The sequence below is a fragment of the Cuculus canorus genome, chromosome 14 (genome assembly GCF_017976375.1).
Source record: "Cuculus canorus isolate bCucCan1 chromosome 14, bCucCan1.pri, whole genome shotgun sequence".
Classification (NCBI taxonomy): Eukaryota; Metazoa; Chordata; class Aves; order Cuculiformes; family Cuculidae; genus Cuculus; species Cuculus canorus.
This window is the reverse complement of record NC_071414.1, coordinates 16,638,738-16,656,810: the sequence shown is the minus strand read 5'-3', so window position 1 is coordinate 16,656,810 and position 18,073 is coordinate 16,638,738. Positions and strand designations below refer to the sequence as shown.

Here is an 18,073-nt window from a genome sequence, read left to right as displayed (position 1 = left end):
AGATTTTTGGCTTCTTATACATCTCTACCATAAACTATCTCTAGCTTTTACTTTACCCAGGCCTTGCCATTATGTCCATTCACTTTACTCAGGGATATTACAACCAATACACTAGCAAATAAGATTGCAGAACATGTTATAGGTTATTTCCAGGTCAATGGATGTTTTCTTTTGCATTGAAATCCATGACACTGGGGTTAAGTGCTTCAGAAGGTTGAGAACACAGGGACCGCACCAGCTGCAAGGTCTCCAAATAGCTGGCGCTACTTTGCCTGCTAGAAATACATAATTTTCCTGCCATGTGATATACGTGCAGCACTTCTGGTTGCAAGAATTTGCAATATTCCAGGAACTGTTGCAATAAAATATGGTTGTTTTATATAGAGAAGAGGCTAGGAGCAGAGGTGAATAAAGAGGTCAAATCAGAACCTGTATTTGTATTATTTTCAGAGGTGAGGAATTATGGTCTGCCATAAAATGGACAAATGTCACAGGAACTTTGTAGAAGCCAACAATCATTGCGAAGGTTAAAATAGTTGGGTTTTTTCTGCACAGTTGCCCAGCAGAGCTAACAAAGCTGAATCTGCAGTTTTTTTAGAATCACAGGAAGAAATAAAACTGCTGTCTATTAAAAGGATACAACAGTATATAGAAGGTATAAAGAGATGTTAAATAAAGGTCTGTGCCACTGCATGTACCTTTTTAGTGATATATTTTTAAATCCAGTTAAATTACAATAATTTGATTTTCCTAGTCCAGTAGGGAAGGACTCTGGTACACAGTGAAATACAGAAATGCTCTTTAAACATTTCTTACTGTAAAGATTTTCTTTCCTGAGTGAATGCTTAAAGAAAATAAAGTCAATGGAATTGTACCTCACAAGAGAAGGGGAAAAACCATCAATAAAAGTCCACAGAAGATTTTCAAGGCTCTACTACAAAGGCTGCAGCTACTGCCTCAAGAACGATGGAAGCAATCAAGAAGGTGAAAAAGTGAGTCTTGCTGCCACGTAAGTATAGCAGGGGGAAGTAAAAAACTTCACATGACAACGCTTACGTGCTATTGCTACTAACTTCACCCGACTGGGTACACAGCTGCTGGTTACTCGTTGTGATGTGGGACATCCTTGTTTTGGTCTAGGGGAAAGCTAACATGCCTCAGTTACGCTGCCTGCAAGACTGGTGTTGAAGGCTTTCTCTACTCACTGAAAATCCCGTAGTGTCCTATTAAGTCAACTATAACATTCCACTGCATGGGGAATGTAGCTGGAGACAAGATCCAGCCCTTGATTTTTTTTTTGTGTGTGAAATGCTTTCTGCATGACAAGGTTCTGCTTCCAGAATGAACCTGGACAGGCTACGGCATGGAGAAGCTGGCAGGGCATGGTTGTAATTACAACTTCTGATTAAATGATTTACAGAGCTCAAGTAAATTATCAAACACTATCCAAAATCAATACTGTGGCACTTTTTACAGCTGCAAGCATGATAAAAACCTTTCTTAACTGTTCAATAGTTGTTCTAACTTGGAACAAAAGAGATATTTGCATCCAAAATACCGAAGAGTTGAATCATCCACTATAGAGCAATCTCTAATATTATATTCTTGGATCAGAATTGGAGGCAATTATAGCATTGTCCAGAGATAAAAACCAGCCGACAAGGGTGTTTCAATTCTAGTCATGGATGATAAACAGTGTGGAGGTGAAATACTGCAGCTGCTGAGTGATAGAGATTGCTATCAGGATTAAACAGGAAGCCTGTGTTTCACTGGATCAAGAGAGATTAGCCATGTTTTGAATATGGGATTATGAAGTAATTAAATAAATGAAGACACATTTCTGACACAAACGCTACAAGTGAGAATGTAATTACTCACTCTATATACAATGTTTCTGTAATTCGTTGTTCAGGTCTTTGCCTGGCAAGCATATCATCCTGCTTCATACTCAGTAAAGTCAACCGTACTGAAGTCACTGAAGGACTGAGCCTGGCTCGCTAGGCTAACACGTGTTCTACAGACATGAACTAACTGCTCCTATAAATGTATAATGAGTAGAACTCCTGCAAGTTTTGGGGGAAAACAATGTTCTGCTCCTTTCTGCAAGCCTGGTCTGGCAATTCATGAGCTGAAGAAATGGTCAATGGAGGATTAAACTGGTCTGACCTCCAGAGGGATCAAGAAAGTTGTAACTATGAAGAACTGGTAAGCACTGATGTAGTTCCTTGTACATAAAAATCTTCAAATATGTAGCGGGTGATGTGGTTTGTGTATGATGGCGCTGAAATGCAGCAATGCCTGGGGTGAAACACAGGAGTCAAGTGGAACTGCATATAGCTGAATGGCAATAGATTTCTGTAAGCTCACCGGGGAAATCTCTTAACCATAAGATTTAAGATGGTGCAAGATCTTCAGTGTCTGTGCAGAGAAGACAGATTCCCTGTTGTTAAAAGCCTTACAGAAAAGACTCATTCAGAATAAACTGCACAGTAGTCTGTTAATCTAAGTAAGAAAGGAGAAAGATTGTATTCACCTTGCCAGGTGGAAGTTATATAAACCTTATCTGTCATTGAAACTAACAGTTTTATAGGACTATCTGTGCACAACAGAGAAATATTTGAGAGGAATTCTCATCCTGGACCACCACCAGAAATATGGTATTTTCCAATATAGGAAGGAAGGTGGAGCAAGGCATTTGGATACAAATTTATATCCAGATCTGTAGGGTTTTGGCTTGAATTTCTTTTATTTGTTGCTTCTGTTGCTTCTGTTTTGCCCCTCCCGCAGGCATGTCGCTTTCATTAGATTCTATGGGCACCAGGGGGAGGTATGTGCCACACAGGTTATTTATGTACGTATGTACTTGTCCTCTGCTGTTAAAATTAATAAGCCTTCATTGTTTTTTCAGTCTCAGAGGCTTTACTGTGGTTAGACGTGATTTAGAAACTGTTTTTAAAACCAGATCTAGGCATAGAACTGTATATTGAGTTCAGTGCTCTGATACAGCCGTAAAAAATTAATAAACTTTCCTATGTTACTAAAGAAACCCCTAATGCGTCTGCCTGGGAAAAGTGGAATTAACCTTGTTGGCAGCTTTCTTGGAGAGAAAAAGCAGAGTTTAAAAGATGGTTTAACAAACCATATTTGAAGAATATATTATGGAACAGCAGTCACAGGTGTATTCAAAATGAATGGTCAGCAATAGTGTATGTTCTCATTTACAAGCATCACATTAATTAGCAGGGGATGAGGTCTTTCTTCTATCCAGGTGCAGAGAATGAGACCATCGATGAGTACCTCCACTCCATACTTTAAAAATCAATTGTGTGTGTGAATTTTCCCTCCTTGAAATAGAAGAATGCCTTCCTCTCAGTCCTTGGGGATGGATACAGCAACAAACCCACCTAAATCCTGATCCAGGAAGACACCCAGCTCTCTTTCCCACCTCCTCAGTCCTCTTTAAGGTCTCTTCCCTCCCAGACTCTTCTGTGATTCTGTGAGAATTGATAAGTTTTGCTGCAGCTGATTTGTATGCTTAATTATCTTGTTATATAGACCTGTCTTGTAAGATGTAGCTGTAGGTCAGGAGATAACCTGAAGGGAGTCTCCACACATGGTTGGATAATCAAAAAAAAAGAATATTCTTTGAGGATTTACACAGTTCTTCGTCGAAAACCAGTATATATATCCACTGCTTTTGTAAGATGTGACGCCTTTCTTAGAAGGACATTCAATTCAGAGTGTGTCCAGAGAAGAGCAATGAAGCTGGTGAGGGGGCTGGAGAACGAGTCTTACGAGGAGCAGCTGAGGGACCTGGGGATGTTTAGCCTGGAGAAGACGAGGCTGAGGAGAGATTTTATTGCTCTCTACAACTGCCTGAAAGGAGATTGTGGGGAGGAGGGAGCTGGGCTCTTCTCCCAAGTGATAGGGGATAGGACAAGAGGGAATGGCCTCAAACTGCACCAGGGGAGGGTCAGATTGGACATGAGGAACAAAATTTTCACCGAAAGGGTCTGGCAGAGGCTGCCCAGGGAGGGGATTGAGTCACCATCTCTGAAGGGACTTGAAAGATGGGCAGATGAGGTGCTCAGGGCCACGGTTTAGTGGCAGAGAGGAATGGTTGGACTCGATGATCCAAGAGGTCTTTTCCAACCTGGTGATTCAATAAATTGTAAAATAAAAATATCATTGCCTTTGCTTGGAAGACTTTGCCCTTTTCAACGTTTTACGAGTTCACGAGTGTTTCTCACAATTCTATGACTCCCACCCCTTTGAAATCCCACCCTTTCTGGAAACTGTGGACCCCCTGACTCGGGACAGCCCCACCCTACGCAGGGCTTACAAACAGTTGTGGTTTTTTATGTTATTAAGGCCAGTTTTATGTCTCTGTGGCTTTTGCGAGGACCCCCATCCTGCTCCCTCCGAGCCCCTCCCCGCCTCCACAGCCCTGAGGGCACCTCTGGGACCGCGAGCCCCGCCCCACCCCGCCCCGCCCCGCCCGGCCCCGCCCGCGCGCGCTGCAGGTGCGCGCTGCCCCGCGCCGCCTGTAGGTGGCGCCAGAGCTCGGCGCCCACCGCCCATTGAGGCGCGCGCAGAGAGAGACGCGGACGGAGGGGCTGCGAGCGCCTGCTCGGGGCTGGTCTGGCGCTGCCACCCGCGGCACAAAGGAGAGCGGCGGCAGCAAGAGCGGGAGGAGGTGCAGGAGGCTTCGTGCACGGTGCATACGGCCCCGCTCGGAGGTAGGAGCATCCTCTCCACCCCTTAGCATCCAAACTTGGCGGAGGCAGCGCTGGGAGGCGTTCTCGGGGTTCGAAGCGCTGTGTTGGCCCTCAGCCGGGCGCCAGGTGCCCCCGTTGGCTCGGGCTGGTTCTTGCCGGCGGGTCCCAGCGGAGCCGGCTGAAGTTGGCGAGGAGGGGAGGAGGGGAGGCGAGCCCTAAGTTGGGTGCCCGCAAAGTTGCCAGCTTCTCCTCTCCTTGCAGATGTCGGGGGTGCTGGTGATCGCTGCCTGGTGCTTCCTGCAAGTGGAGAGCCGGCATCCCGAAATCCTCACGAGTAACGGCAATCACGGCAGTTTTCTGGACAACGACAAATGGCTCAGCACCGTCTCGCAGTACGATAAAGACAAGTATTGGAACAAATTCAGGGATGTAAGTACTTCTTCGTTTAACGCGTGCTTCTCGTTTGTTCCGTTTGGCCGGAGCATCCTTTCGACCGCTCGGATGCTGTGGGTGGAGGAGAGATGCAGCTTGGGCAGCCGGTTGGTGCTTGAAGGATGTTCAGAGCTGTTTGGAAGCTGGACAGGCAGTCCTGGCATTCCTGATTATCCCACCGATCGGGGCAGCTCGGCTTGGGTGTCAGTCTGGCTGACAGCGTGTGAGCATCAGTTTTCCTTTGGAGACCAACTTTGGGTGAAGTTTCTGTGCTGTTTAAGAGGGTCGTTAACTGTAAAATGATCAAACGAGGTGTGTGTGTCTGTATGTGTGTGTGTTAGAAGGGAATATTTACCAGTTCAAGCCACAAGGTGGTAAACAGTGAAGCTTTTTTTTCCTGCGGATTTGGTGGAAAACATTTTATTGTGAATTCTGCTCATGGAGATCTTTTGCTGGTTCAGGGCTGGAGGAAGCAATGCTTTGATTCAGGTTGTTTTTATTAGTCTGGTGAACAGGATAACTTCAAGATGTGTTATGACACGTAACTGCAGAAAACAAATCACTTTCTTAAGCTTAAAATTAATGCTTGAATTCCCCTGCTTTGAATACAATTGCGTGTATTAAGTCAATGACTGGAAAAAGGGAAATGCAACATTTATGGTAAATATTTAATATTTGTGGAGCTCCTTTTGCTTCTGCTGTCCACACGCTGAAAAAGCTTTCTTGGAATACCCACAGAAAACCCTGCTTCAGTCTGCCCAAGGCTGGATAAGAGAAACATTACTGCTGCTGTTGGTCATGAGCACATTGAGGTTTAGTGCTGTTTATTGCATGGGATTTGTGTGCTGTGGCTGCAGCGTGACTCCAGGAAAGGGAAGAGCAGAGCTGCTAGCAGCCCTGCTGGCTCTGTTGTGTGAGAATTTTGTTTGTTTAGGAAGCTCTGGTGTTTATAATACATTAACAAGTTAAACTGTGATGCTGTGTGTTTCTCTCTGTGGTCTTAGCACTGTATCGTACTTTGCAAAGAGGAAGTCCAAGTCTCACAGTTCAATGTGACCTCTTCTTCCCCATCTTATTCTGTATTTTTCTGTTATTGTGGTCAGAAATCACGCTGCTCTGAATCTTAGTATAACAAAGTATGGCCTTAACGCTGTTATCAACAGCTACGTCAGAACGTGTATTTGTTTGCAATCACTGTGATGACATTCACCTACTGCACTGTTGAAGTTCTCCTATATTAGGAGTCTGGAAAAGCAGTGCTAGTGCAGTAACTAGTATTTTACTTGGGGGATTCTACAGGTAATATGGCTTCATGGATTTTAACCAGGCTCCATGGGAATCTTTGTTAATATCTGGTTTAGTCTCCTGGGGAACTCAAGTCTAGGATTTTTACTTGTTCATTTCTACTTACAGTTTCATGTGAGAATTTGGCATCATTTGAAAATGGTAAATTGAATGAAGGACTGACAAATTAATCTGAAACAGCTTTTAAATGGGGACATTTTTCAACAACCTCCTTCCAAATTGAGACCTTAAGCTTAAAGTTTTTTATTTCATTTTATGTAGCTTTTCTTTTTTTTTTTTTATTTCCTTGAAGCCTGGAGTCCTCGTAACTTCTGTTCTCATCCCCTTTCCCTAATCTCACAAGTCTAATTGTCAGAGAAATTCTTCTTCTTGGAGAAGATGTTTATGAAGATTATCTCTTTCATGTTTTAAGGTTTCACAATGGAAAATGCTTTATCAGACGTTCTGAAAATGCTAACAAAAACTGTAAAGCCTCAACTCTTTTCTAGAGGAAGAATCATTTTATGGAATAAACCCCTCTTAACCAATGAAAGCAAATAGTATAAAGTTCATGCAAAGTTTAGGTATCCTTATACCTAGCCGTCTTAATGGTTCTATTTAATTACTTCAAAACTGGCATGTTAGGAATGTATTTGATTATCCATGAAACCATTTATGTGCTAAATTAACAGAGGCTAATTGTCTCCTTCTAGGCTTTTTCCAAAAAAGAAAATATAAAAAAACTTGTGTATTTAATTAAGCTCTTTATAACTTATCTTCAACCAAACTGTTTTACTGCATCTGCTGTGAGAGGTTCTGTGTGAGAGATGAGGACATACATAGGTAGAATTGCTGCCAGCATGGCAGGTATGGTAGACACAGCACGCTTCTTGCATGCAGAGATGTCATTAGAAGAAATCTGGTCCTTGCTTCGTGGCTGTGTTGTTGGGGATAGATCGTTAAAACGTTTGTGCAAAACTGCCTGGCGAGATGCAGCGTAAGAGTATTAACTGCTGTGCATGAGCATTTCATTCATAGCTGTTGATAGTGAGGAAACAATCTTCCCATCTTCCCTTTGTTATAGCAATATACACATCCTTACTCCATGAGGTTCTGGATGTGGGCTTTGCAGAGTATTAAAGTGGCTTTGCAGTTAAAAACCTTCTTGGGTCTGATACTACAGACACTACAGAGCAGAAGGTCGGGATCATACCCTATAAATCAGCAGAATCATGGAATAGTTTGGGTTGGAAGGGAACTTAAAGATCATTTAGTTCCAACCCCCTGTGATGGGCAGGGACACCTCCCATTGGCTCAGGCTGCCCAAGGCCCATCCAACCTGGCCTTGAACCCCTCCAGGGATGGGGCAGCCACAGCTTCCCTGGATAGCCTGCGCCACCGCCTCACCACCCTCATGGTGAAGAAATTCCTCCTTATTTCCAGTCTAAATCTGCCCCTCTCCAGTTTGTAGCCAGTAAATTGGAAGCAAGTTTACAGTCATTAGCATAATTAGCTTTAGTAGCTTCCTGAATTTTATGTCACGTTATATAAATACAATTGCACAAATATTTACCTAACCACGTCTTTCCGCACAGCTGGCAAAACACTGCACATTTAGACCTGAGAGCTGATTGTTTTGGGTGTGGCCACTTCAAACTCCGTGCGTGTGTGCAGCACAAACATCTGTGCACACATATGTCCATATAAATCTGTTAGAAATTTGCAGTACCAGTGGTTTTTTTTAAATCTTTTTTTTTTTTGTACAGCTGATTGCATATAAAATGTTAAATTGGGCTCCTCTCAACTTTTTCAGTTGTTCTTTTCACAATCAATTGGTTGGTCAGCCTTATTGAGCTATGGTCCTACATGGCCTGATTTGAGAAGGCGGCTATTGATTGCTTTTTTTAGTATGACCCATATTTCTTTTGGACAAAGACGGCATGGTAGTTGAACTTAATGGCCCAGCAGTCATTACTCCTCTGTGGAAAGAGTGCACAGGAGTACACCTCATTTGATGTCTGTATTATGTCCACATAATCAGGCTAAATTTTTAAGTCTCACTGAATTTAATAGTGCGAAATGATGACCTGTCAACATTTTCAAAAGGCCTCAAGGGGTCTGGTTAAACCAATATTTTACAATACAATCTTTTCACATTATTTGAACACAATTTGCTCCATTTTTGAAAACAAGCAGAGCCTGTGACCGATCTGTTGTGAAGCGCGTGGTGTTAGAAATCTTGTCTAGTGTCCAGATTTCCAATATCAAAAATGGTGTCATATCTGATGTAGTAAAAAGCTTTCAGTATAATCTGAACTTGATACCCCTGTTTTCAACCCCCTTTTCCTTTTCTGCCATGGACTTTGTGTGACCAAAGAGAAAATCATCTCTCTTAAGTCCCATTTTATAACTGGGGATAATAGTATTTGTGTTCCTGACGACTGTGTGTTGAAGCTGTTAAAATGAAAAGACAGAGCTCGGGATCTGTGATAACATGGACTTTATTATTCACCTAATACACTTACTGCATGTGGGTTGATACATGCTTAAGTAATTGACTATGTCTAGTTTCGTAAGTATCCAAAACATAAGAACTAAATCAATATAACTATGACTAGAAAAAGAAAAAAAGTAAGCAAGCTGGAATCTGTAGGAAGGAAGTGCAGCTTTTTCCTTTGTACAGACTTGAGGCTTGGAAAAGCAGATATCAGGGATATGAGAGTCAAATTAGACCTTTTGATATTATGAAAACAGAAGCTAAGGCCTCAATCTTTTGATCAAATCTGTCAAGAGAGATCCTTTGGCTTAAGAGGAGCTCGAAGTGAATTCTTATGAGTCTTAGAAGGCATTTATTATGTGTCTAGCCATACACAGTATTGTAACGGGTCACACTGCAGCATCTCATTGTGTTCATGGAGGCTTGGCACAGAAAACGTAGAGTAAGTGCCCTCTTGGTGCTTGCCTGTCTCTAATCGAAATCATATGAACAGATTAATTCTATTGTTTCTGCTTGGAGTTATGTCTATTGCATTATTAATACTTATATATAACACGTAGTATGTTCAACTAGCTATGGATTAAACTGCAAAAAGGGAGAAAAAATTAAATGAACTTAGCAGATCTAGTATAAAGCATAGTAGGAATTTCTGTGAAGTTGAAAGTTAAGAATCTTGGCTTGAACTCTGGTTTCAGTGCGTGTTTATGCATGGCAGGCTGCCAGACCACGTTCTGAGCATCAGCTAAACTGTTTCTCTAAATTTTATTGCTCACAGAGTTTCACTTCACGCTATCATGTTAAATCCCCCATGCATTATATGCCTGGAGATGGTTTGAGTTTTTGCGTGTCTTAAGAAGCAAGGCATGAAGTGTCATCATCTGTGTTTGTACATTTCTCAGGCTTATTGTGGATAAATAGTAACGTATGACTATCAACAGCATGAATATGTAAAAAGATTAGATTAGATATTAGATTTCTCAAGTTGATAAAAGACTGCCAACCCCTGATAGGATCCTCTGAAGACACAATTTTGTCAGCTATTAATGCACATTAGCTTTCTGAGCCTATGGGTTCCTCCTTACACCTGGTCAGCAGTGCAGTGTTAGCTGACAAACCAAATACAGGACTAGAAACTGGGGGACCTACATCGTTCCAGCTTTGCCACTGACTGTTGGACTGGCTCTTCACACTCCTGCTATGCTTTTCCCCTTGTTGCACATATCTTTCTCTGATTTGTTTAGCCCAAAATTAGAAGTGTGGCAGTGAAACTTGGTAGCAGAGAATTGGAAAACTTGACCAATACTGAGAAGGGATTGGAATACCAAGCAGGCAGAATTGGAAGACCTTGAGAACTCGAGTAATAGAAATGAAATGAAATTTAAAAGTACAAAGTAGAAGGTCATGGAGTGGAGAGCTAACATGAATTTATTCTGGTTCCTGGCTGCTCGGTTTGAGATAGATGAGAAGGAAAACCTGTGTACTTTTATTGATTCGCAGAGTTATTCTAAGTAACGAAAGTAATGCTACTCTGAGGAGGGCAAACACATTGTAGGAATGTATAAAATGAAAGATTTCTGGTTCTGTTGAAGAAATAAAAATCATACAATGAATACAGCAGTGAATACTTAATTAGGAATTTTGGGAGCACTTCTAGTTGATGAAATTTAAGAAAGATGATTTTTTTACGGAGTTGGCAAGCTAGAGGCCTTCCAGCATCCTAGGGGGTAAAAGAGCCTGGTTTGAAATAATATACTTTATTAGTTCACTCACACAAAGCTAATTTTTTAAGAGTAGGTTTACTTTAGAATGTTTACTGAGACAGGGACAGCAAAAGCTGTCTTGCTGGAAGTTGAGATAACAAAGTAATTAGATAAATATTGACTAAAATAACCTTATTCTTGAATTCAGGAATAAAGTTATTACTCTACCCACAGTTATGTTTTAAAAAGTTATCATAATGAGCACTTCAGTTTCAATATATCACTTGTATGTTATCAGAAAAGACTATGATGTAGTAAACTGTAACAAAATACTGGATTTAGGGTTTCTATAGGTGTTGGAATTTTATATCCCATGTGTCTGTTCATTAAGTTTAAAGCTGCTTGCAGATGGTTGACTTGCTCCCTGTCTGTACAGCTTCTAGTGTGGTGGAACCTGATCTGTGATACCCAAGGATCCCGTGATCCATTGGGAATTTTGAGATAACAGTTCATTTGTGTAAACTGGGTTCTTTCTGCTGTCTCCTCCCTGGCAGGTACCTACTTTCAATGTCATCTCACTACCAAGGACTCAACCAATTTCAAGATGCTATGGGGAAGCTACTTTGCTTGGGGTTGCATTTTCTTTTCCTGTGTTGTATTTAGGTCTGCAGACAGAATTAAGTGCTTTTCTGCAACAATTTATTACTGGAATATCACTTGCTTATTTCTTCACCTCAAATGTAAGCACAGATTTTTCTGTGATTCAGTGATCAATACATATTTTCCTGGAGAAACCATTCATTCATGTAGTAGTGAAAATAGTCTCAAGGAAGGTTACAGTACACTTGAAGAGTATGTACTAGCTAGGTAATGGATGTACTCACTCAATAAAGTGGCTGAGTTATGTGATGTGACACAGGCACCTCAGGCTTGCTTCCCAGGAGATTATCATTCCAAACCCACCTTGAGATTTAACTGAAGGTGAAGACTGTGTATGGATTTCAGTGGACCTGGACTAAAGTACAGCAGAGCTGAAATGTGATTTATAAGTCTACCTAGACACTCTTAGCGTGGGTTGTCTCTTAGGGCAGTTCTTACTCAACAGAGGGACAAGACTGGAATATGAATGTGACTGAAAAGTACAGCTGAGATGTACTTGCCAAAGCTGCATGGAGTTTAAAAGCACAGCAGAACACGAGACTGCATCTGTGCAAATGCAATTCAGAATCAGCTTCTTATAAACAGAAGAGATATGCTTACTAAAAATGCCTTACTCAAACTTGACACTTTCCTTCTCCAGTGGACAAGGGGGAAAATAATGGCATTTATGTCAGAATAATGAACTTGGAAGGTACAGAGGGCCAGCTTTTTGTAATTAACTGACACTTAGCCAGCTTCCCTAGGAATTACCTAAGACTCCAAACCTAAATAGGTCAGTGGAAAACTAGAGTGTTAGTTTCTGTATTATATGTTTCAAATTATAACGTGAGTAATTGCCTCACTTACAGAAATGTTCTGTACACTCCAGTCACAAATCATATCCCTGCTCTGGAATTCTGTAGATTTGAAGTTTTCACTAATATGTTTTATGGCTTTTTAGAGGAACTGTTCTTACATTCAACTGTTTCCCCACCCTCTAATTTTATAGGATTTCTTTCCCATCAGGGCTCACTTTATTATAAGTTTAAGCTGTAATTTTGTCAGGTTCCTGGGAGGTGAGTGTTCCGTTACATTTCTGGATGTAGACTGTAAGTTGTAAGAGTTGCAGTGGGAGCTATAGGAAATATAATGATCTGAAGGGTATTCTGCAGCTTTGTAAGGACAAAAAAAAAACAACCCAGCAATGAAAACCTGTACCATACAGTTGTGGGATAGATTTTATTTATCTGTTTGTCAAAATTCACTCTTGTAGGAGGAAAATAGGGGTGGGGTGGGGGATGATGACCTTTTATGAATGAACAGTGTGTTGTGTCAAACCGTGTCAGTGTAATATAAAATGAGTGCTTTGACAATTCTCATTGGAGGCTGACTTCTGATGTCTGTTAGTGTAACAACTGTTATCAGGCTCAAATATCCATAGTCAAATAATATTAGTTTTATTTCGGGTAAATTGTCCAGGACTAGGACAATTTCTCAACTAGGGTTGAGAAAATTTGGCTTATTATTCTCATGTGGCAAAACTTAAAGCTTAGTTATGATATTGTGTTTTGAGCATCACAGAGATTATTGCTTTTTTTTTTTTTTTTTGTATCGGGTATTTTAGCTGCTGGCTCTATATTTATGATTTTAACCAGGAGGCTAGAAATATGTAATTTCATTCAGTGTGTCTTTACCAATGTGTGCGTTTTTTGAGGATGGAATAGGAACAAGACTGTCTGAGTTTGGGGTGGGGCAGCTGAGCTGGTTTTACGAGAGGCAGGACTTTATGAGAGAAATGGAGGTCAAGTATTATCCCTAAGACATGAAAACTCATTTCGATAACATCTGTTTAGTCAGTGACTCTTTTAATTATTTCTTCCCTTGTGTAACCAAAAGTGAGAGTCATCCAAAAGAGCTGTGATGACATCTTGGTTATGTTGAAGCTGATGACCAAATTCTCAAAGACTTTAGTGAGGCCTGAGTTTGATTCTCGTATTCCTCATCTTCCCGTTCTCTTAGACAAAGAACAACTGTACATGAAGGTCCAGTTAGATTAAAAAGTTCATTTTGGCTTTTTGGAGGACGTTGTGTGATTGGAAAAGGCTGAAAGATCAGGTGTCTGGCCAGCATAAACAGAAGCCACTCCCTCGGAGTCCCTGAAAGAATCAAACTATCTGAAAATCAAACATCTGTAGTCTACAAAGTACACATTTTATAGATTCTGAGCAAAACAAGAAAGTGGAGTTGAAATAGAGCAAAGTTAAGGTAATGCTCCTGCTTCTGGTGTGAACTTCTGTATTTCCATCACTTAACTCTGTTTTATACATTAAGTTACGTAGTCTTAACTCCATGGAAGTACTTTGTCATCAGGCAGATAACTCCAGCAGTTATCGTGGGTGGATTTGCTGTTGCAGGTTGGCAGCTAAAATGAAATTACACATTTGGACTGAACACCTAATATCTAATGAGTTTCAAGTCTAAGATATTATTCAAAATTCAGTTTACAGATAAATGGCTAAGCTACCTAATAGAGGTTTTGGCAGTGAGTAGATTGGTTTTTATCTGTCACTTCTATAACTTGGTTTGTAATCCAGGGTAACAGAAAATCATTCTCATTAAATAGCTACAAAGGGGCATCAATTAATTCTATGATCTTAGCTGTCCTCTTAATGAACTTAGTGTCATAAATCCACTTCAGTGATTGCTTTCTCCTGGACAGATAGAAAAATACTTTATTAAAAATTACTGCTAGTGTAACTATGTTCAGATTGGTTTGTGAAAAAGGTTTCAATATATCATGGCTTACAGCTGAATTCTGACTAACACTGGCATTGATGGAGGTAGCAATACTTGTCTGAGTGTGCAGATTACTTGGAGACTGTCTAATCAGGAAATTCAGCTGTGAACACATTTCATTTGAAATTTCACAGCATATACTGTGAATATTTATGTGCTTTTTCACTTGGAGATCTGTCTTTGCCATTCCTTCCCTGAATTCCATTGGCTATTCAGAAGTTTATTTCAGCATTGTTTGCATACTGTCTTGTCTGCCTTTCTCTTCAAGTTCTAGCAGTTAGACAACTTGAACCTGAACAGAAGATGGAGGTGGAGATGTTGAGGTTCTTGGTGGAATTTGTTTGCAATTGGTAAATACTAATAAATTCTTAAAAATTCAGAATTACGGTGACAGTGATCCCACCTCCCTCTCTCTTCTCAGCCCCATAGCTGAGGTGACCAGTTTCATGTTTTCTTCTTCTGCTGTCATCTCAAAACCACTGAATTAAAATATATCCACAGAACTGTGCTACATAGATACTGAACTAATTACCTTTCCATATTATTCCAATGTGTTTCTTCTCCTTCCTCTTTTGAGGGCTGCGTATCAGTATCTTAAACGTTTACAGTACATACAAATGTGTAGCAACGGTACCTAAAGGAACTGTTTTGAAACATCGTTCCTTTATCCAAGTCTGTTGTACTTTGAACACTGACTTCTAGGAGAACTGTGTTAGTCTGCTGGTAGTTGTGGATGAGCCGATGCCTAATTGTACTCCTTGCTCTTGGGGAGTTTGCCGAATGCGTTGATCTGCTGTGGTACAGCAGAGCCCGTCCTGCTCGCAGCTTTCCAGTGCCGAACCTGCCCTTGGTGTCCCAGTTTGCACCAAGCATGTGAAGAGTCCTTTTTCTCATTTAAGAGTATCTTGGCTTTTTGTGGCATTCTTTGCTATGACTCAAAGCACTGTTCCAATGTGCTTAGGCCTACGGAGATGTATATCTAGATTAGACAGATGTGGAAGCAGAGAACAAAGCTAGTTCAGAGTTATCCATCAAGCTAATGCCAGATCTAACAACAAAATTTGTCATCTAAGTCCCAGGACAGTGATCTTCTACCGAGCTCTGCACCTTGTTGGAATGCACAAAGACAAAACTTAACAGGTCTGTGTTCTTCCTTTGGATATATGTGCTGGTATTTGACAGCAGTGTTTATTGGGACAAATTCATCTCTTGTTTAATAACATAAGCTTCACTCAAGGTGTATAAAGGATAAATTTTGTCCTTTTTTTTTTTTTTCCTGAAGTGAAACCAGGGTAACTGATCTTTTTGATGATAGCTAGGTGTTATTTATTTCTTTAATACTAGATAGGTCCACCACTTGTTTGATTTCATATTGAAGGGGGACTAGGTATCTTCTGTTAAAGTAGAGGTATTGTGCTAAACATATTTCCTATATCTTATTTTATTTTAATGTTACATTACATCTGGTGAAACTGATGACTTAGAAATTTTATATCTACTGATCTTTCGAAAAACTTGTTTCATATGACTAAAAAAGGAAATTGTTTACGTAAAAGAACACCGTGGTGCTGCATTCAGTAAGGATTTCTATAGGCACAGGATAGTTAGTGATTTAAATACAGAATTGTCTGCCATATTCCTTAAACACAACCACAGAGCTCCACATTGTCTTCACTGAGGACAACAGCATCCAAAGAAAAATCATGTCACATTTAGTTAGAATGAATATAAATAGGAAAAATATTGCACAGCTGTCAGTTATGCATATAACTGCAGTTCTGCAGGATGAAGGAGATGGATAAACCAGATGTATTTGCTTATAAGGAAGTATATAGTAGCTCCAGTCAGTGGCCTCAGATTTATTAATCTCTTCATGCTTATATAACAAAGTGAAGTTGTATATAACAAGAAACTTAATGGTTGATTTGCACTGGAATACAAGGCAAGGTGGACAGAAACGATGATCCTTCTGTGACACAGATGTGTTTTTATATCTAGTCTCATTATCTTTCTATAAAGGCTTTGGCTTTTCTCTTGCAGAGATGTTTTGTGTCTTATGCATCTCATCTTAATAAACATTAAAATGATTGGCGGAGCAAAGATTTTATGGCTTGTAATGAACTTCTTATAACCTGAGATGCAAGGTAATTTTTTTCCCCCAGACATAATGCTGTTAGGAATTGTGAGTAAATATTTCCTATCCCAGTGCAATGCCTTGTAAGAGAAGACAATGTAAGCCCAAGAAACTTGGGAATAAATGGACAATTCTTAAGCCTTCATAAAAGAGACAATATAAACAATTTCATAAACATTTTAAAATATATTGAAACTTCCACTTCTAAACCAACATCTGCTGTCACAGTATGACAAGGATGTTGTCATAGTATGTAAAGGAAAAAAAAATCCAAACAACTTCTTAAGGGCCATATTGTGCTACTGGTATTTTTTAAGTAACCACAGAGTTTCTGTTGAGATATGCCATCCGTGGTTTGATGGCAGAACATGGCCCTGTGTGATCAAGAATGAGCAGATAGACGTGGCCTGTGCTCAGCGTGGTTGTGCTTTTCATTAGCAGCGAAAGAAGCTGCAAATGGGAAGCAATTTTGAAACCTGCCTCCATCGCTGCAAGACCATTACTGATAGGTCAGGGATGGTGCAGTTGATGGGTTTCATCCAGATCGATGCAAGATTGTCCGTAAAACTTGATCTTAATGAGGAGATATGTAGATATAAAATAAGATACTGAGCTGAAGCCTAAGGGCATGGTTGGTATTAAAGCTGAAGCTTCCTGAAATTAGGAGTTATTGAAATTGCAATGACAACAACTTATGTCTGAGATGGAGACATACTCCATTAGGTGAGAAGTCATGGTTGGAACAATCTCTTCTAGAGCCCAGAGATGTCACTCATAGAAAATACCTGGCAGAAAGAGGAAATTAAGAACGTGACGTGTCTCTGTGTATACCTAGGTAAGGAATTTATTAACACAGACAGAATTGAAGGAGGTAGGTAAGGAAAAACATGTTCTACTTCATTATCTAAGGTATTCTAAAATGGTGGGTTGGTGATGGTGTTAGGATTAGAGGGAGATGAGAGCAGGAGGGTATGAGGGTATTTAGAGAGTACACAACTGAAAGTTAGCTGGTGATGTGGGCAACAAGATGTCTTGTAAGCAAAACTCCTGGTAGCGCCTGCTTAAGAAATGTGTGCGGTTCTGGGCACAGTTGTAAAGATAGTCTTGCTGAGTATACGCAATACGTTTTAGACTCCAAGCAATCACCGCTGGCTTATTGCCAAATGAGAAGCTATAAACATCTGCCCTTATGTGTTCTTCCTGCTGTGTGACTTGTGTGTTGTGTGGTGGGTGGCATTGCTTTTAATTTGAGATAAACAACAAAGATGCATCGTAGAAAGAATACATGTTCTTTAATCACTTTTTTCCTTGCAATGTAGCTAGGGATATATGTAGCATTCATAATTAGCAGAGGAACAGATGGCAAAAGCTTGGTTTAAAACAGAGCATCCACTGAGTGATCATGTGCTGCTGCAAGCTTATTTGGGAAACAGTTTGCTCTGTTCCCTTGGATAGTGCTCTAATACAGTGCTGCAGGAGTAAAGTAGGAACAGTATTTGTAACAGTTGGTGTAATTCAGTGTGTAGGATGTATAAAGCATGGAAAGCATCTAAACTTTCAAAACATCTGGATCCTAGTGCCTCATGCTGCACAAGGATTTATTGTCCAGCATAGCTGAAACCTGTTCAGTATGTGTTCATGCATAAGATATGTGTCATATATACAGTAAATATAAGAAAATGTCAGTAAGATTTCTCCTTTCCCCTGTCCTTATTTGTGTGCACAAAGGAAACTGTTCTGTTCTCTGCTCAAATTTTGATAACTATTGTGCTGTAGCCTATTTTTTTTTAAAAAGTAACAAAACAAATCAAAAAAAGCCATATATATTTTCCTTGTATGCTTTCAACATAACCATTGTGCTGCAGTTTTTCAA

At 40.3% G+C, this 18,073-nt stretch overlaps 1 protein-coding gene across 1 annotated transcript in view; it reads left to right on the top strand.

The window, feature by feature from the left end:
- The first annotated feature begins 4,561 nt into the window (after positions 1-4,561).
- Positions 4,562-18,073, top strand: part of SPOCK1 (SPARC (osteonectin), cwcv and kazal like domains proteoglycan 1) — a 294,412-nt gene continuing 280,900 nt past the window's right edge. The window contains exons 1-2 of the mRNA XM_054079892.1: positions 4,562-4,739; positions 4,980-5,147. Of these exons, the coding sequence (XP_053935867.1) occupies positions 4,980-5,147 (168 nt within the window). The 5' untranslated portion in view covers positions 4,562-4,739. The remainder of the gene's footprint in view (positions 4,740-4,979; positions 5,148-18,073) is intronic.